Consider the following 21,431-nt stretch of genomic DNA (forward strand, 5'->3'; position numbering starts at 1 on the left):
AACAGTAGGCCTTACTTGCCCCGGCTGCCAGCACTGGCTTCCCTCTGGCCCCCGGGACCCGGGCTTCCCTTGTAGCCCCGGCTTTGTCCAGAAGGACATCCAGTCTAATTAGCATATTATGCTTTTATTATTATAGATGTGCATAGCTCATGGACAGACAGTTGTGCAGGGAAGGCCTGGAAGGAGTCAGTGGGGTGGGGAGGGAATATCTGTATACTTTCAGCAATAAAAATAAGTTTTTAATAAATACATGTTGCATAGTGCTCTAAAGATTCCTTTTAACAAGATGACCCATAGATAGCACTTTAAAAAAAAAAAAAAAAGGAACTACTTTATATATTTAAGTAATATGTGTTCCCTGTAGAAAAAGTCAGAAAACACAAGAAAAGAATGATTGTTACCCTCCAAAGTCCCTTTGCTGGAAGCTTCAGAATGCCAAAACGAAAAACATCAGAGTTTGGAGTAAGGAAAGGTTTATTGACCAAGAAGGCACCAACCAAGAAGATGGGGGCCCTGGTAGTTCCTCAAATCCATTTTAAGAAGTACAAAATCCAGGCTTCTTTTATGTCAAAGGAAGGGAAAATGGGAGGGGCTATTTTTGTAAAAATTCAAGCCCCACCCAGAATTCTCTAAATATTAGCTTGTCTAAAGCAGGAGCCATAAGGCCATGAGAACAACACAGGCTTGAACAAGTGGAGTCAGAGAGATAGCATTTCACTGGGTTCATAATCATCCAGAGTCCACCAACTAGAAACTACCATTCTCGAAATATGATATATGAAATGTCAGCTGGATTTAAAGGATATTACCATTCCTTTTCACTATTTGTATAAAATAAGAGGACATAGGTTCTGAATATTGACTCATAGTGGGCCTGGTTGAGTGGATGGTGTGGTTTTTGTAATCTTCTAAGAAGGAGGGGTGTTTGAAAGGAGAGAAATTTGAGCTGATTGACATTTGCCAAGGATAATTATCATGTCTTACAATTTAAGAACTTGAAGATACCTCAATAAAAATATATGTCAGGCTATAAATCATTTACTGCTAACCCTTATCTGGCGAAGGTCCATGCCATTTGCTGCCATGTAAAAAGAGAAACACAGCTGTCAGTGGACTCCCTTCCTTCTGCAGATCACTTTATACCTCCTCTAGCTGCTGTATCTTGTTGAACTAAAAGCTTCAAGGAAATGAAAAGTATTTCCTTATATTTGAATGTTGGCCAAACCCATGCTATTCAAATATATAAAGCCCTGGTTATCTAGTACCTTTTTAATCTAAAACTAAGATTATACTTAAAATCGGGGGTGGGGAAACTTTTTTCTGCCAAAGGCCATTTGGGTATTTATAACATCATTCTCCGAACATACAAAATTATCAGCTAAAAATTAGCCTACTGTATTTTGGTCAAAGAATTAACTCACCCGATGCGTTGGAAGGGCCAGACATTCCCCACCCCTGCATTTAGTTCTCTAATGTACACCTTCATTTATCTCATTCTTTTATTCCTCTTACAATTCTCCAAATACCAGGTAATCAGACTGGTTACATATTTTGGAATAGGAATGTCATATTCCCACTTTCACTCTCACTCCAATTTTTTTTCCTAAAAAATCCTCACTGAAAAATACTTTATATAAAGTCACATACTAAATAGCCACCTCTTGAGAAATAGATAAAGTTGCAAAGTAATCAGACTTTCTTTGGCTTTCTTATGTACAGCTCTTTTGTACTCATAGCCACTGGCTGTAGCTTTTACATTTTCTCCTATAAAAATTTTGGTATGCTATAACATATCACAAATAATATATCATATTGTAAAGAAGATTGATGGGCTTTGAATTTTAAATTCAAATTTATTATAGTAGTAATAATTCTATTCCAAATTCAATTTATTATAGTAGTTTTCATATGTGCCTCTTGGGAATTTGTTCAACTACTATTATTGAAAAGAGAAGCAAAATTTTCCACCTCTTAATTGAGATAAACAACATTTTGCTTGTAGGCCTTGGTAGGCGTGATTATTTGATATAGATTTACAGCTCAGGTGGCCATGTATAGGCCTTGCTATTATATTTTTAGTGCCTTTTAAATTCAGAAAAGTTTTAATGTAAATTCCAATATAGTAGGAAGGCCACATAGCAGTGAAGGGATTTCATCTTAAAAGCAAGACCAGGAGAGGTGATAATTTTGTAACTAGATAATAGTAATTATGTAGTTCAGATCATTGCAATGAAAGTATGAGTGGAAGTTACTTGGGACTAGCATTTCTTTTTCTTCTGGCCTCTCCAAGATGGTAGAATGAGCAAAGGCAGGTAAGTTTTATTGTAGTCACTCAACATTGTCCAGTTGTTTTGTGTATATAATTAAAGCCAACCTTATTTTATGTTGTTCTTATCCCCTCTTTTTAAAATAATTTTTAATGGGCTCTGATATATACCAAGGTTTAAGCAAGGCTATCTTCTGCAGGTAAAAAGTTAGCTCCAAATCAATTAGTTGACCAGATGTCAGTTTCTTAGAGGTTATAAAAAGATAGTTTCTTCTCAGAATGGAACTTCCTGAGTGGCTGGTGTATAATTTGGCAACCCAACAATACGAGATAGCATGAACTTCATTTTATCCCTTAGGTACCAAGGACAGTCAGTGTCTTAGTTTTTCTGAAATTCAAAAGATGTATATAAATGTCTGTGAATTATTTTTCCTTATTTTAAAAGTGTTATGTGTACATTCCCAACAATTTAAAAATAAATATGTGTATGTAAAATAAAAGCATGAATACATCTCTCCTTTTTATCCCACTTCCCAAAAGACACCACTATAAGCCGATTTAGTTTGTGCATACACAGACATGTATACATCTGTATCTATAAAAATATACACATAATTTCTTTAAAAAATCATGGTATACTTATTCTTTATTGTTTTTAGTTAACTATACATTGTGAACATTTTTACAGGACAGTAGGTCTAGCTTTCTATATCCCATTCCCTTGGATAATGGATTTCCCTATTTCCTTACTGATCGATTAGGTTGTTGTTTTTTCCTGCTAAGGACTTATAGTGAGCATCCTTATATATATGTCTGCCTACTTGTTTAAGAATGACTATAGGATAGTTTTCTAGAGTTTATATTTCCAGCCCAAAGGGTATGTACTTAGAACATTTTGATTATGTTATCAAATAAGCCTTCAAATAAGAATAAATTTATAAGCCTGCTATCAACATGAGAGTTCATTTTTCTACATCTTCAATGATATAGTCGCTTGTTTATGATCTAGAGAACATAGGTTATAAATACTAAATCTCAAGGTTATTTATAATTTTCATTTTTGGCTTCTATAAATCATTTTCAAAACTTGGTCCTACTCATACAACTTAACAAAAGGAAGATTAATAATCCAATAAAAAAAAAAATGGGCAAAGGACCTAAATAGACACTTTTTGAAAGAGGACATACAGAAGGCCAAGAGACATATGAAACATGCTCAAAGTCACTAATCATCCTAGAGATGCAAATCAAACAACAATGAGTTACCATCTCACACCTGTCAGAATGGCTATCATAAACAGATCAACAAACGACATGTGCTGTGAGGATGTGGAGAAAAAGGAACCTCCTCTTACACTACTGATGCAGGAATGAAGACTGGTGCAGCCACTGTGGAAAACAGCATAGTGTTTCCTCAAGAAATTAAAAATGGAACTCCCATTTGACCCAATAATCCCACTTCTAGGAATATATCCAAAGAAATCAGAAACACCAATCAGAAAGGATATATGCACCCCTATGTTCATAGCAGCACAATTTACCATAGCTAAGATTTGGAAACAGCTGAAGTGCCCATCAGCAGATGAATGGATTAGAAAACTGTGGTACATCTACACAATGGAATACTATGCTGTAGTATAAAAAAAAAAAAAGTAACTCTTACCATTTGCCACAGCATGGGTGGACCTGGAGAGCATCATGCTAAGTGAAATAAGCCAGTCAGAGAAAGATAAATATCACATGATCTCACTCATTTGTGGAATATAATGAACAATGTAAACTGATGAACAAAAATAGAGCCAGAGCCAGAGAAGCATCGATCAGATGCTCAAACCTCAGAGGGAAGGTAGGGGAGGGTGGGGGTAAGGGGGGAAGATCAACCAAAGGACTTGTATGCATGCACATAAGCCTAACAAACGGACACAGACACCACGGGGATGAGGGCATGAGCCGGTGGGGTGGGGGAGTGGGAGGGGCAATGGGGGATATGGACACATGTAATACCTTAATAAAGAAAGAAAGAAAAAAATAGAGCCAGAGGGAGAAAAATAATATTTTAGAATATAATAGAAGTAATCCTGTTATTTGTAGATTTTTAATATTTCCTACATCTTTTGTGATATCACACTATATTAGTATAGTTTTGGTAATATTATTATACTTAAAATCCTTTTTTCTTGAAATATTAATGTTTATTACATGTAATATTATATTTAAGATCCTTTTTCTTGAATAATTGGTGTTTACTGCATGTAACATTATATTTAAAATCATTTTTCGTGAGAAAAAAAAGAATAAAGAAAACATAAAAAAAAAAAAAGAGGAAATAAATCTGGTCCTTTTAGTACTTTCCTTCTATTGCTTCCAAATCTGTTCAGATATGGAATGTGATAATCAAGACAAGACAATCCCTTTTTGTTATTACAGGTGTGAAATATCTTTTAAGGAATTTATCATTCATTGCCAAATACTTCTCATGTTGAATATTTCTCATATAACCAGTCAAGTCAGAATATTCACTTCAAAAGCTTGCTCTTTCAAGTAGAAGTTCAAGGACAGCTTTTTTTTTTTTTTTTTTTTTTAATATATTTTATTGATTTTTTACAGAGAGGAAGGGAGGGAGAGAGAGAGCTAGAAACATCGATGAGAGAGAAACATCGATCAGCTGCCTCCTGCACATCCCCCGCTGGGGATATGCCCGCAACCCAGGTACATGCCCTTGACCGGAATCAAACCTAGGACCCTTCAGTCCGCAGGCCGACGCTCTATCCACTGAGCCAAACCGGTTTCGGGTCAAGGACAGCTTTTGAACCTGTCATTCTCCTTGCTGAAATTTATATATGATCACTTTTTAAATACCCCTTGAGTTTTATTGAGTACCTAACACTGGTTACAATGGGGATTGAACAGTAATTTAGAACATATTAAAGGAAACTTTATTATGTTAACAATGTCTGAGCTTTATTTATTTATTGCTTGCTTTTTGCAGGTGGATTCACCAATGAACTTGAAGCATCCCCATGACTTAGTCATATTAATGAGACAAGAAACAACAGTTAACTACCTCAAAGAATTGGAGGTGAGGCAAGTGGGCATGCGATATGCAGCTGAAACTTGTTGCATTTCACAGGAGTTATTGTATTGTGAACGTAGACTCATTCAAACCTGTAAAGAATTTTTGTGAGGTTTTTTTTGAGCCAAACTGTCAACAAGTGCTGGGAAGCAGAATCTCAAAGGATTGAGATAGTGCTCCAGAGAATGGCGTGGTTTTTTTAACCTATTTTCATACATTTTAATCAAAAGAGGAGATGTAGGTAGATTATGGGAAATCCATTGTTGATAGATTAGAGAGGCAGGAGAAAGCAAAAGGGAGGAACCTCTGGGATTGGATAAAGAGTAAAATGATAGACACATAATTCTTTTTACTTAGGTGAGTACAGGATAGTTAACAGTCAACAATTAACATGATAATAACAATGAAGGAATTTGTGGTATCTGTCCTGGCACCCAGAACATTTGGCTGTGCCCTGAGGGGTCCGGAAAAAAGGGAAGTTACAAGTTACCCTGACATTTCAATATGTTATCGTAGATGCAAAACCACAATAAGCTCAGTTAAAGTAAAGATTGACCTTGTCAGGGAAGATACCAGCCTAGGAGTTGACTACCCACCATAACTGCTTTTAGTTCAAGTTTAATTTCAAACCATCCTTGTGGTTACTTTAGATTTTGGAGTTTGCAAGACTGCCATCTAGGCCTTCTCTGAGCTTGCCAATAGGTATATTTATCAGGCTTCATGCTTGGAAGCTTGATCTGTCTTTAAAAATCAGTGTTCAAAAGATGCAATGGTACAGAAAATACTTTTTATTTTCAGATGCATAAGCACATTGTATATGTTTAATGCTATCCCATTTTTTAGGGGTTATCCTATATAATAAAAGGGTAATATGCAAATTGACCCTAACTGCGGAATGACTGGGAACAATCGGCTGCTATGATGCGCACTGACCACCAGGGGGGCAGACACGCAACGCAGGAGCTGCCCCCTGGTGGTTAGTGCTCTCCCACAGAGGGAGCTCCGTTCAGCCACAAGCCAGGCTGACTGCTGTGAGCGCAGCGGTGGCAGTAGACTCTCCTGCATTCTCAGCAGCGCTAGGGATGTTCGACTGCGGCTTAGGCCCAATCCCCCGAGGAGCAGGCCTAAGCTGGCAGGTGGACATCCCCCAAGGGGTCCCAGACTGCGAGAGGGCGCAGGCCAGGCTAAGGGACCCCCCTGAGAGTGCAAATTTTTGTGCACCTGGCCTCCAGTTAATGACGTAATATAAAGAGAAAAAGCCTTAAATTAGAGTATATACAGGGGGAAATGCCATTCACCACATCAGTGAAAATACAAATGAGAAATGTTGAGTCCACTAATTAATGGTTAAGGTAGTGTATTGAGTTTATACTTAATACACTCCTTTTGCTTCATATACACAGCAATAGCTGATAAAATATAAAGTGGAAATCAAAATAAAATGGTGCCAGGCCTAACTGCAACATAAACATCTCCATGGACCAGAAATGGAACAGACACACTAAGTTGGGAAAGTGCCTGAAGCTACAAACCTGCTGGTTTCCAAGGCCAGGAGCACCCTATGGTGTGTGGTAGATCATTTCTGAGGAGTCAAGAGAACTGGCAATATTCCATGCAAGATGAAGAGAATCAGGCTTACTGCTTGAGGACTGGGATGGAGCATCTGTTCATGAAAAGAGTCTGGGGAAGACAAGACAAAACCTGATGATCAAAAAAGGAACTGAACCATCCAATGGCTAAATAATTGCATCTTCAATTTCCTGAAACCCATTTTAGGGCAGAATATTACTTTGAGGTAGAAACTCCAAACCAAAATTGTAAGATCTGTTTCTGGTCTTGAGAACTGGATAGAACCAAAACTGTTAGAGAGAAGAGCTGGTCATGGAATGGTTGGGGAGAGATAGATGATGAGGGGTGAAGAATGACTTGAGGGTTTTTGATCCAGGAGATTGAAAGGATGGATTGATGATAGCTGAGGTAGAGAAGACTACAGGATGTGTAGGATTGGGGAGTTTATGGAAATCAATGATAGTCTGGCTTTGGTATGTTAAGTTTGTGGTACCTATTAGACATCTAAGTGGAGACATCAGGTAGGGAGTTGGTTCTTCAAGTGTGGACTCTGAAGTAAAGGTGTGACAGGAGAGATGTAACTTTGTTTATCATTGACATGCAGACTTAAAGGCCATGAGACTAGATAATACAATTTATATGCAAAGTAGTGACAACTAGGTAGACTTCTTTGATATCAGAAGAAAATGGAGGAATGAATAATTTCAGACTGTTAAGAGAAAATCAGTCAAACTAGAATTTTATACTTTTTTAAACTATCATTTAAGAATGAGAACAAAGCAAAGATGTTTTCTGACATACAAAGACAGAGTTTACTCGCTTAAATAAAATTAAAGTTATACTTTTGCAAGAAGAAAAATAAATCCAGTAAAAGCTACATCTGAATAGTCAGTAAAAACATTGATGAAAAAGTTGCTAAACTTATTTAAATATTTTTTGTGTTTGTGTTTTAAAAGATAAAACTAAATAAAATTAGCTATGTTGTCAGTTGGGGGCATGGTTAGTAATTAGTTAAAGCATGTTAGACTCTTTTGTCATGTTCAGGAGAAGCTAAAAGAAACTGAATACATTAAAATCCTGTTGGGAAATTTATGATCAAACATTAAAAAACTTAAGACTATCGACATCTTTCAAGTTGTCTTGCCAAAAGTAGAAGTCTAATCAAACCACCATGTAATTTATTTTTCAATATAATTGGTTTCCTGTCAATTTAGTATTTTATTTTTTGTTTTAAAAGATTATTCTGCCCTGGCCAGTGTGGCTCAGTGGTTGAGCATCCACATATTGAAAATATATTTAGTCTCATTAATGATTGATTAGTTAAGATAGTCTACATTTTTTGTAGTACTTTAGTCAATTTTGTATTGGCAAAAAATAGCCCCCAAATCTCGGTGCTATTCTCACTTGTCTAGAGAAGCTTATTGATGTCAACTAAATTAATTGAGGGCATATTCAAAATCCTTGTCTTCCTTCATAAAGGATTCTCAGGCTTCTTAAGTACATTAAATTCTCCTTTCTCCTACATGGAATCTAGATGGAAATATTAGAAAAATCCATTGTGTTATTTTCTTCTCAACAGAAGCAATTAGTTGCTCAAAAAATTCACATAGAAGAGAATGAGGACAGAGACACAGGACTGGAACAAAGACATAATAAAGAAGATCCAGACTGCATCAAAGCCAAGGTGCCCTTAGGGGACCTGGATCTGTATGATGGCACATACATAACTTTGGAGAGCAAAGACATCAGGTAAAGACATTCTCTTCTCTCCTCCCAAAGTATGTTTTCTTGAACAGATCTTTCTCAAATCAATAAATTCTTTCTCAATGAGAATGAGCTTCAACCACAGATAAGTTTATTGAAATTTGAAAGTTCAAAGTACATACTATTGAAGATATTTAATACCACAGCAGTAAACTGAACAATGTATAGCAAAAGAAATACAAATGACTAATAAGCATGTAGAAGACATATTTCTCAGTAATGATAAAGTACGTACAAATTAAAACATTTAGATAGTTTTCATCTATCAAACTGGTAAAAATATGGAGAGGCTATCAACAGAAATGTAAATTGATTTGATATTTCCAGAAAGAATTTAGCAGTGTTATGTTAGTTTTTAAAAAGTCCCTGATCTTAACATTCTCTTACCAGCCTATTTTCTCTCTCACTCTTGATTTATCTCCTTTAACTTGAACTCCCAAAATGTTTGACTCTAACAACACTGAAAAAATGATGAATGTTGAGTAATACTGGTTGTAACGTTCAGATGTTTTGAGAATATAGTTCAATTAGGGAAAAATTGGACATTTCTTCACCTTTCATTTATTGCTTCTTGCTTCTTGATTTTAGCCCTGAAGATTATATAGATACAGAATCTCCTGTCCCTCCAGACCCTGAGCAACCTGATTGCACTAAAATTCTAGAACTTCCATATAGTATACATGCTTTCCAGCACTTGCGAGTAAGTAGAGAGCTGTGGGACTTTTTTTAGTACATTTTTACAAATTTAGTCTCTTGTTTATAAATACTCTTTTTCTTTTCCTTTCACATAGCTTTATAATTTTACAAACATCTTGTATTTTTTAAAATTCCTTCAAAATAAATGTTATTAGATACCGAATTGTAGTCTTTTATAATCTCCTTTTTCAATTTTTGTTCTTTTTCAGGGTGTACAAGAGAGAGTTAATCTTTCTGCACCACTATTACCTAAAGAAGATCCAATCTTTACATATTTATCTAAACGATTAGGAAGGAATATAGATGACATAGGTCACCTCATTCATGAAGGCCTACAGAAGGTAAGTCATCACTGACTTAAAGAGCCAGGAAACTCTCTGTGAACAGGAGATATTTTACTCTCAGGAAACACCTGCCGAGCTTGTTTCTATCTAGAGAGTGGTTTTAAATTGAGGTTCCATTAATAGAAACTGTAAAGTTTAAAGCTAAAGAAAAACATTGGTAATCCAGTGCCATTACCCAGGAAGGAATGCTAAAAAGATGTATTTAAGCTAATTCATAAACGAAAATTATCCTGCCGAAACCGGTTTGGCTCAGTGGATAGAGCGTCGGCCTGCGGACTGAAAGGTCCCAGGTTCGATTCCGGTAAAGGGCATGTACCTGGGTTGCGGGCATATCCCCAGTAGGAGATGTGCAGGAGGCAGCTGATCGATGTTTCTCTCTCATCGATGTTTCTAACTATCTCTCTCCCTTCCTCTCTGTAAAAAATCAATAAAATATATTTTAAAAAAAATTATCCTATCTAATAAAAGAGAAACATGCTAATTGGCGTACGACTGCTACCCTTCCCATTGGCTAATCAGGGCAATATGCAAATTAACTGCCAGCCAAGATGGCAGCCAGCAGCCAGGCAGCTTGAAACTAACATGAGGCTTGCTTGCCTCAGTGACGGAGGACTCCAACGTTCCCCGCCTACCGCTGCAGGCCTCTGAGCTGCAACTCTAAGCAACTATGTAACAAATATAGAAGCTAAACAAAACCCCAGAAACCTGCTTTAGTCCGCCGAGCTTCAGCCAGCAGGATCGCAACATTGTAAGCAAAGGCCAGAAACCTACTTTCAGCAGCGGAGGCCTAAGAGCTGGAGCCAAGCCTCAAAGCTAAAGCTGGCCCAGAATAAAAAAAGAAAAAAGAAAAAAAGGAACGGTTGGGAGCTTCAGTCACCCCCAGCCTGAAAACAGCCCTCAGCCCCTCACCCAGACTGGCCAGGCACCCCAGTGGGGACCCCCACCCTGATCCAGGACACCCTTCAGGGCAAACCAGCCAGCACCCACCCGTGCACCAGGCCTTTACCCTATATAGTAAAAGGGTAATATGCCTCCCAGCACTGGGATCAGTGGAGCCACGAGGCCTCCCGACACCGGGATCAGCGTGACAGGGGGCAGCGCCCCAACCCCCTGATTGACCCTGCTCTGTGCATGACAGGGGGGAGCTCCCCAACCCCCTGATCGGCCCTGCTCTGTGAGTGACAGGGGGCAGTGCCCCAACCGTCTGATTGGCCCTGCTCTGTGCGTGACAGTGGGTGGCGCCACAACCTCCCCATCGACCCTGCCTTGAGTGTGACGGGATGGTGCCCCAACCCCCCAATCGGCCCTACCCTGAGCGTGACTGAGGGTGGCATCACAACCTCCCAATCGCCCTGCTCTGTGCATGACAGGGGGTGGCGCCCCAACTCCCCAATCGGCCCTGCTCTGAGCCCGACCAGGGGCTGCATCTAGGGATTGGGCCTGCCCTCTGCCACCCGGGAGCAGGCCTAAGCCAGCAGGTCGTTATCTCCCGAGGGGTCCCAGACTGCGAGAGGGCACAGGCCGGGCTGAGGGACCCCCGTCTCCCCCGAGTGCACAAATTTTTGTGCACCGGGCCTCTAGTATATAATATAAGCAACAGAGCTTATAGGTTTGAGTATGTATTTTGAATGTGAAAGAAAATACGTTAGAGTCTTTGCTATATCTCCACATAATACATAGATGATCATTATTCTCTGAACATGAAGAAGAATCACCACCAACAATAAAATATTCTTTTAATTTTTTCTTTTAAGGGAACATCTACTTTAAAAAATAGGTAATTGTGCAACAGGACTCAAGAATTTAAATGTAACAATCAGGATAACTTGTGGGAATTAGAAAATGGTTTTTGCTCTTCTCTATGCCCAAAGAGTACATTAAAATGTAGGCTCGTTCCTCAGCATTATTATAGTGGTATTAAGTAAAATGTATAATTGCAACATTTATATACATACAATTTATTCACATACATTGTATATTTATGATTATTCAGATACATTAGATATGATATATATGTTTATTTTTGTTGCTAAGTTACCATCTTCATCTTGTTTTTCTGAAGATAAAGTAAAACATTGCATTCCCAGAACTTGATGAGTAATAAGGGAAACTGACCTAGGATTTAAAATATCCTTCAGTAGTTCAAGAGAGAGATGAAGATGGTTTAGACTAGAATGGTTAGTTTTGGGAATGAAGGAACTATTTCAAGAAATGGTTTAAAAGTTTAGAATCTGATGAATTAGAACGAGGAATGAGAGAAAAAGAGGAATCAAGGATAATGTCTCAATTTTTGGCTAGAACAACTTGAAGGAGGAGCAGGGTGGGGGTGAGAGAGAAGAAGATCGAGTTCTGTTTTGACCGGGTTGATTCTGAAATACCTGTATGAGTCTGGAATTTCAAAAGAGACTAAAAAGGGTGTCCGGAAGAATATGATCCTAAGAGACAAGAGAAAAAAAGTGTTCCAAAGAAGGAGGGAGTAATTAACTGATATTTTAACATTTATAAATTTGGGGAGAGATTTTATAAGAAACCTTACGAAAAGATTTTTTTTTTTAATGTATTTTATTGACTTCCCATAGAGAGGAGGGGAGAGGGATAGAGAGTTAGAAACATTGATGAGAGAGAAACATCGATCAGCTGCCTCCTGCACACTCCCCACTGGGGATGTGCCCGCAACCAAGGTACATGCCCTTGACAGGAATTGAACCTGGGACCCTTGAGTCCGTAGGCCGACGCTCTATCCTTTGAGCCAAACCGGTCAGGGCAAGATTTTTCTTAATGATTTATTTTTCTCTCCTAATAGTGTAAAATATTCTGCTTATCCTGATGTTTTGAGAAATTCATGTAGAATTTTAATTAATCTTTTTGTTTCAGTTTACAATATAAAGTCTGAAAACTAGATAAAAATCAAAGTATCTGATTATTTGAAGTAAATTTTTCTCAAAAGGTTATCTATCGAAAAAGAGGCCGAAACCGGTTTGGCTCAGTGGATAGAGCGTCGGCCTGCGGACTGAAAGGTCCCAGGTTCGATTCCGGTCAAGGGCATGTACCTGGGTTGCGGGCACATCCCCAGTGGGAGATGTGCAGGAGGCAGCTGATCGATGTTTCTAACTCTCTATCTCTCTCCCTTCCTCTCTGTGAAAAGTCAATAAAATATATTAAAAAAAGAAAAAGAAAAAGAGGCTCAATCCCAAGATATAAGTCAATTGTGAAAGAACAATTCAACTGATTGCACATAGTGCTCAAGTCTTTAGTTACATCAATTGAAAATCATACATTCCTTTGAAGTAGAATAGATAGGCTGATTAGTATAGAATTATACGTAGTTTTAATCTTAAAAATAACAACTTTGAAAATAAAATAATTGTTGCTTGTAAAAAGTGAGATTATATTTTTAAATCTATCAATCTATGAAGCAAAAATTATAATTTAAAAACTTAGAGATAATTACTGTTTTATAATATATTCTTTTGGATTTTTATTTTTACACATCTGTATAGTTAAAACTTAACTATTCTCATAGGACAAATTGCTAATAGTGGAGTTGTGGGGCCGAAGGGTTATCACATTCTTTTTTTTTTTTTTTTAAATATATTTTATTGATTTTTTACAGAGAGGAAAGGAGAGGGATAGAGAGTTAGAAACATCGATGAGAGAGAAACATCGATCAGCTGCCTCCTGCACACCCCCTACAGTGAATATGCCCGCAACCAAGGTACATGCCCTTGACCAGAACCGAACCCGGAACCCTTCAGTCCACAGGCTGACGCTCTATCCACTAAGCCAAACCGGTTAGGGCGTATTCTTAAGGCCTTTTACATACATGTTGTCAAATTGTTCCACAGAAATACTAGACTGTACTAACCTAACATTTCTACAGTTAATATCTGAACTTAATATACAGTGTAGTCAGTATTGGCATTCTTTTTAATCCTTATCAATTTTTATTTTTAAAATACATATTTTTTTTTAATTTCAGAGAGGAAGGGAGCGGGAGAGATAGAAACATTAATGATGAAAGAGAATCATTGGTCAGCTGCCTCCTGCACGTCCCATACTAGGGATAGAGTCTGCAACCTGGGCATGTGCCCTTGCTGGGAATCGTGACCTCCTGGTTCATAGATCGATGCTCAACCACTGAACCACACTGGCTGGGCATTCTTTGCCAGTTTTTGAAAAGAAACTTGTATCTTTTTCATTCCTATTTTTTTGTTAAGTTTTACATCATTTCACCTGCCAATTAGCCATTGTTTCATATTTTTTAGTTGTTTGTGGTTTTGGTCCATGATCTCTTATTTGTTAGTTGGTTTGTTTGTTTGGTCTGTTTATGAGCTCCCTATAATAAAAAAAAGAACTCCTTTTTACGTTGACAAAATAATACACTATTATAAATGTATTATAGTGTGAAGGCTTAAATTAGACTCTGAACACAAAAGAGAAAATGACAAATATTCAGCATAAGCCTGTCATTTGATTACGTATGTACCTTCAGTCAGATATTAAGTAAATAGGAAACTTTAAAATATGTTATTTCAGAAATTCCATGGTAAAGCAACTGGCATCTCTAAGTATGTTGATTCCTAACTTCCAAAGTCCTGAAATAAGTAAGACCCTTTAAATTGTGGCCAGTTGGTGGGCTTTTCAGCTTTGTTTCCTCCTTAGAACGATAGCCTGTGGTTGTATGGTCTCTCTGTGGAGATCACACCTGATGCACTTGCACACTGGTGACCAGGAGGCTCTTTTGACAGGTGTAGCTTATTTGTACTTTGTCTCATGCTTTATCTCTACTATAAGTCTTGCTCTTCATTTTATATTTCAGAAGAGACAGTAGTAAAGGTGCTCATTTGTAACATTCTGAGTTAAGAAACTACCTTGAGTTATGTTTGATTGTCATTTTATTTGTTTAATCTCTAGAACTCTTCCTCATGGGTACTGTATAACATGGCTTCATTTTACTGGAGAATAAAGAATGAGCCCTATCAGGTAGTGGAATGTGCCATGCGAGCACTTCACTTTTCTTCCAGGTAAGTTTCCTCCCCTTCTCTACCTTCATTTTCCACATAGCTTGGGCTCTTAAAGAAACAAAACATAAGAAAACAATAAAAATTATAAAAAGAAAACAATAAGAAGCATTGTGTTATACTTATTTCTCCTTTATTCCTATTCAAAGAAATTAGTCCCATCACAAAAAAATGACAAATTTCAAAGACTTCAAAGTAATAATAGCATAATATACTTCTGATTTCCATTAGGGAAAAATATATATATGATGTAGATGCCCTCTGATTCTCTTGTGACTTCAATGCAAGGACTTTGGAGAAATTATTATAGATTAAATGTATTTAGGCCTCGTAGATAAGGCCTAAATATATTTTAAAATCGCAGAATGTCTTCCAGACCTTTCTCCATCCCCCACACACCCCCCCCCCAACCTTATTTTTGCGGTAAAAATTATAGCTATCAGATTGAGTAAGCACCATCAAGTATGTAAAAATGAAACATGATTTTGTTAAATTGTTTTCTCATCTGTAAGTACAGAAAGTTATGCCCCTAAGCTCAATAACTTTGAATGTTATTTTCTCTTGTCGGGTAGTTGTGCATAATTGTGGAACATATGCTTCTTTCCTAACATCTGATTACTCTCTCCTTCTCTTTTAGGCACAATAAAGACATTGCCCTGGTCAACTTGGCAAATGTGCTGCACAGAGCACACTTCTCTGCTGATGCTGCTGTTGTGGTCCATGCAGCACTGGACGATAGTGACTTCTTCACCAGCTATTACACTTTGGGAAATATATATGCAGTAAATACAAGTTTTTGTTTTCATGAGTCAAATTGGTTGCTGTTTTCTTTTCAATAAAAAATACCTTTTCCTTTCCTCTTTTGGTCCAAATAAGGGAAAGGGGATGGAAATGAATTAGGGGGGAAATCTCAACACAATAATGTATCATAATTGTCCCAGCCTCTTGACAAAAAGAAAAATAAATTGATAGGAATATTAAATTTCTGCAGAGCACACCTCTTAAGATAGCAGTACTTCCCAATTAAGCCATGCTATAGCATGTTTTTATGTTGTGGATATTTGGCCACTGATCAAAATAATATTCATTGTAGAGTGAGATATAGGGGTGATCTCATAAATTATTAGGGGATTTGGACAGATGCAAACAGGCTGTGGCTAACGTTTTTCCCATCTGTGTTTGTTTTGCTTTGTCTCTTCAGATGCTTGGGGAGTATAACCACTCAGTGCTCTGTTATGACCATGCTTTGCAGGCCAAACCTGGGTTTGAGCAAGCTCTCAAGAGGAAGCATGCTGTCCTGTGTCAGCAAAAACTCGAGCAGAAACTGGAAGCTCAACATAGGTAATTGGGAGAAAAAATGTCCCCGAAGCACTAGCACCATAGAACCTTAACTTAGCCCTGTGGATGGTGATCTCAGTGTTAATATTTTCATTAGAATTAAGAAAAACACCTTTTCGCTACTGCTAGTCGTATCCCTTTTCTCCAAATCCAGCATGTTTAGTACAATTTGGTGGTGGTATAGAGGAATCGCTTTAACAGCATGGATTTTAGGAACTAGAGAATGCTTGCAGTAAATGCTGTCATTTAGAGCTTTACAGTTTTAAACATCATTACCTTTGTGAAGTCAGATGGAGGTGCTGCAGGATAATCAGTAATTATAGTGTTTAAGTTTGTATATTTTTACTAGAGGCCCGGTGCATGAAAATTCATGCACTGGAAGGGAGAGTCCCTCAGCCCAGCCTGCCCTCTCTCACAGTCCAGGAGCCCTCAGGGGCTAGAGGCGACCGGCGATTGGGGGAAGGTGACACCCCATCACACCTCTGCTGCTGCCACTGCCAGCAGCGCAAGCCTCAGCTGGCCCTGGTTACCTGAGCCTCGGGCCAGCCCTGGGTAGCTGGGGGGCTGAGGGGACTGGGGGACTCCAGAGGCAGGCATGTGAAGCCACCCTGCCACACCTGCCACCCCGGCAGAACTGAGGGGACTGGGAGCCACCATCTTGTGGTTGTGGGCATCCCTATCTTTGAGGGCATGACGGTCAATTAGCATATTCCCTCCTTATTGGCTATGAGTGCTGCCATCTTTGAGGGCGGGGCAGTCAATTAGCATATTTCCTCTTTATTAGATAGGATAGTACACCGTCAGTGAAATCACTTGCACATGCTGTGATCTTTTCTCCCCTTTGACTCCTAGTGCTGAGCTATTGTTATGTTAGTTAAGTGAGGTTGAGAGACCTCAACCTCACTTAATCAGAAGTGTGTAAGTTGTACAGCAGTGGAATTCTGTTGCACTTGGTCCTTGCAGTATACTTAATAAAAGTATTTGATTCAACAGATTATAGGGCCAGTTAAGAAACAGCCCATAACTTAGAAGTGAATTGTTTATCACATATAGAATTAGCCTTAATGTTTTAAGTCTACTTTGATTATTGGGAAATTAAATGGCGAGTTGGAACTCATTAAACCTTTGTATTTGCTTATTTTGCAGTCTGTTTAGAGCATATTGTAGTAAGAAGGAAAGAATGACAGCTTGCTTGTTTATACCTGGCTTCTATTACACCTGATTAGATCTTTCCCTGGCTGAGCTTCTTCCAAGATTGTGCTCTAAAGAATCGAATTGATTCTTTCTTATACAATCTGCACAGCTCCTAAATCTCCATATGTTACAATGTAATAGGTAATAAGATTGTTGTGACTACATGTAATCAGGCAGCTGATTTGATACCAGCTGGTCGAGAATATTCGTTTCTAAAGCAGAGTTTCTGTGGTTTATTCCAAATTCTAGAAACCAAGGAGATAGCATGTGAGAACAAGGAAGAGTGGTCCCTTACCCTCAACCTTGTCTTTAGGCAGAATCAAAGAGGATTCCAGAAAGGCTTTGTCAGTCAGTGGAACTAACACAAACTTTGTGGAGGGAGACAGAATTGTTAAATATGTAAAAGTTAATCATATATTGTTATGCATCTTTTTTGGCACCTGAAAAGACCAATACACCATTTATTTAATGTAAAGGTAGTTGTATTTAAGGGGAGAATTTTGCATTTGCCTTTTTGCCCCTAAGTTTTAATAAAACAATAGCATCTATTTAGTCTCATTATTCTTGAACTTCTTGGTACAATGATTGTACATTAAAAGAAAAAAAAAACCCTGGCAATTATTACTGAGAACCAGAAAATCTATGCATGTAAGTGGGTTTAAAATTCACAATTTTAAAGCTCGGTAACTTTTTCCTGATGTTAAAAATGTTAAGATCCCTCCAGCGAACACTGAATGAGTTGAAAGAGTATCAAAAGCAGCATGACCACTACCTGAGACAGCAGGAGATACTGGAAAAACATAAGCTGATTCAAGAAGAGCAAATCTTAAGAAATATCATCCATGAGACACAGATGGCAAAAGAGGCACAATTAGGTAAGTACTGATTCCAAATAATTGAAGACAGGTTAGGAAATTCACTTCCAGCATGCTTTACGTCCGTAACTTTCATAAAGCAGTATAAAGTTGTGCTTATGACTTCCTTTGCTCTTAAAATCCAGCGTCATCATAGCAGGTATACCAGCAGGCCAGGGGTCCCTGTGCCTTTTTTAAATTCACATTTTAAAGTAAAAGTGAAATTGTTTAGATCCTAGTCTTAACAATGGTTATTTACCCTCTGTGGCTTACATTAATACTTCTCCAACTTCAATATGCACGTCAGTCTCCTGGAGATCTTGTTAAAATGCAGGTTCTGACTAAGTAGGTCTGAGAATGGGCCTGAGTCTGTATTTCTAACAAGCTCCCATTTGATGCCAGTCTCTGCTGGTCTGAAAACACTGCAACTCAAGCCTACACCAAGTAAAACAAGCTGGACACACCTTAGGAACTAAGTATCCACCCTCTTCAGTCAACACTGGCAACAAGGCTAAATAAATACCTTTTTTTTCTCCCTTAAAAACAAATGTTACCTTTTCGAAGTAAGATTTTAGATTAGAATTTGGCTCCAGCAGGAATTCTTAATTTGGGTCAGTGGATTAATTTTAGGGAATTTTGAAATTCTCCCCAGAATTATACTTAGAATTGTGTTTGTGCATAATTTTTTTTTTTTTCTGGGAAGAGGGTATATAACTCTTTTTAAAATCTCTTGAGTCTGTGGTCCCACTGGTCTAAGAAAACTTGGGTTGGCAGGAAGTCAGTGATTTGGTTGTATCTAAAATGTTTCATGTCTGATTAAACCCTAAGAGAGCAGATCTCACAGCTTGACACCAAAGAATAAGTTAATAGAATTCCTTATAGTACACCTTTCTCCCTCGATAAATATATTCGTCTACAAAGCCTCTTAACCTCTGAACCTTAGCGGTGATCATTTATAGTTCATTTTATATTCCATCTAACAAGTATTCTTTGCTATTTTGAGTCTAAAGAGTATGTTTAGTCCTTGGGATTATTTATTCCTCAATTTGTACTGAAGTGCAACCAGAGCTTTTATGTATAAATCTGAAGCAGGATTATGAAATAAATAAAGCAAATTCTCTCCAGAGAGATGGCCGAAGTCTCTTAAAGCAATGTAGTGAATAGATTTTACAATCATAGAATGTAATTGCCATGATTATCTAGTGGAGCCCCTTTGATTTGTAGATGGAGCAGGCGAGACTTCTTTAGAATGATTTAATTTAATGAACCATTAATTAGTGTTCCCCTGTGTAAGTTCCTCCTATGTAAGTACTCTGCCAGGCTCTGAAGAATATAGAGTTGAAACTAAATGATTTAGACTAAGAAAATCATGTTGGCATTGCTGATCTTTTTCATCTATTTAATTTTCTTCTTTATTCCAGGAAATCATCAGATATGCCGTCTGGTCAACCAGCAGCATAGTTTACATTGCCAGTGGGACCAACCTGTGCGCTACCATCGTGGAGACATCTTTGAAAATGTGGATTATGTTCAGGTCTCTTTCTTGTACTCTTCTAGAGTAACATTGCTTCTTCCCCTCCCCCTTCTTGATTTTTTGTATATTTGATCCCTAACATTTATGACTCTCATTTAGGGTTTTGAGTATCCATTACGTTTTTGAAGTCAGATTTTATAGGAAGTACTCAGTTCCTCCATGAATGATATTTCTATTTGCCAAAGAATATGCCTTCTATCCATTCCTTTTCCCCATGTCTTTCGTACACTATCCCATCCTGGACCCATTCTCTTATCTAACAAGATTTTAGAAATACACTGTCTTGTGAGACAATCAGACATTGTTTTACCTTGGTTTGGAAGAAGGCTATATATATTTGGGATTGGTTGTATAATAGTCTATAATGCCTAACTGATAGCTATATTAAAATCTTAAGATCCTTTCTTAAGTTCCCTTGCCTCTACCCAAAGAACACTAATTTTATAGAGTAGTTATCATTTTAGTCTAGATAGGAAGTATACAGTAATGAACCAAACCTTGAAATCAGCTAATCTTTAAACCTGAAAGAGACTAAATCATAGAAAGAAAATGAAGGTACAGGAGCACAAACCAATAGCATAGTTGATTGAAAGTTGCTAACTGTTCATTATCTATGAGAGAATACTGTTGGGGCATAGTTCTGAGAATTAAAAGATCTGATTGCTTTATTACCGACCTACTTTCTGATTTCCTACTAATTTTCAATATTCACTAAATGTTTTGAGTTAAATCTTAGTCACAACTCCTTTTCCGCTTCCAGTTTGATTGAACTTTTCATTTTCTAGTTTGGTGAAGATTCATCAACCTCCAGTATGATGTCTGTGAACTTTGATGTTCAGACAAATCAGAGTGACGTCAGTAATTTGGTCAAGTCTCCGCCTGTAGCCCATTCTGTTCTCTGGATCTGGGGCAGGGACTCTGATGCATATAGGGTAAGTTAATAGAGGATGATGGAGACATTTTCTCAGACAGACAAGCTCTTTTAAAGCGGTGGCTCTCAACTTCACTGATTAATATGGCCTCGTCACAGTTCAGCTTAGTTTAGCAAGCACTTATTAAACTCCTATTAAATGGAAGGCTTTGGCTAGGTAGTCGATAAGTAAGACACTGGGTCTGCCCTGAGCTCTGGGTATGGTTTCCAACTCTAACAAGTTTCTAAACTTGACTTAAACATATGCCTGTATTTACTTTTATAATCAGCATGCTTTTATTGAGCTTCCAACTGTGTACCAGGCTACTGCTATCAAAATAGTACGCCAATTCCTTGCTCTGCTGGAGCTTACATTCTAGCAGAAGATACAGATAATAAACAAGTTCATAAAGAAATATTTCTAGGCTAAGAAATTTAGTCAATGGAAATACCAAGATATAAGGACAGAGACCACGTATTTTTTATTCACTATTAAATTTTCAGAATTCAATTGTTTTTATTCTAACAGAATTGATATAGCCACTTAGATTTAGTTATATGTACTATAAATTCCCCCAAAGTTTGATAGCTTTGGGATATAAGTTTAATAAGCCTTTATATTTAGAAAAATGAACATTTTACAAATCAATAATAATTGTTAAACATTGGTATTGGCAAAGAAGAGGTTTTAGTTCAAGGAAAAATAGTTTTCTGTGCCCGTTTTATAAGTATATGTGTGCTTTCAGGTACAAATCACAAATTTCCCCTCAGATTGGCTTTAACAAAAGAAAATTTGCCTCATGTTATAGGAACTCCAGAGATAGGGCAGAATTTGGATTTGGTTGATGCAATGGTCCAGTGATGTCAC

At 37.6% G+C, this 21,431-nt stretch overlaps 1 protein-coding gene across 3 annotated transcripts in view; it reads left to right on the plus strand.

Annotated features, from left to right (window-relative positions):
- TTC17 (tetratricopeptide repeat domain 17) overlaps positions 1-21,431 on the plus strand; it is an 87,856-nt gene that overhangs the window by 16,693 nt on the left and 49,732 nt on the right. For 2 of the 3 annotated variants that reach the window (XM_081099070.1, XM_081099071.1), the window contains exons 2-11: positions 5,256-5,345; positions 8,488-8,657; positions 9,261-9,372; positions 9,578-9,709; positions 14,627-14,736; positions 15,371-15,515; positions 15,935-16,074; positions 17,980-18,140; positions 19,541-19,653; positions 20,439-20,585. In XM_081099070.1, the coding sequence (XP_080955196.1) occupies positions 5,256-5,345; positions 8,488-8,657; positions 9,261-9,372; positions 9,578-9,709; positions 14,627-14,736; positions 15,371-15,515; positions 15,935-16,074; positions 17,980-18,140; positions 19,541-19,653; positions 20,439-20,585 (1,320 nt within the window). The remainder of the gene's footprint in view (positions 1-5,255; positions 5,346-8,487; positions 8,658-9,260; positions 9,373-9,577; positions 9,710-14,626; positions 14,737-15,370; positions 15,516-15,934; positions 16,075-17,979; positions 18,141-19,540; positions 19,654-20,438; positions 20,586-21,431) is intronic. The other variant, XM_081099072.1, reaches the window with a different exon arrangement.

This window comes from Myotis nattereri, assembly GCF_964212035.1.
Source record: "Myotis nattereri genome assembly, chromosome: 9".
NCBI lineage: Eukaryota > Metazoa > Chordata > Mammalia > Chiroptera > Vespertilionidae > Myotis > Myotis nattereri.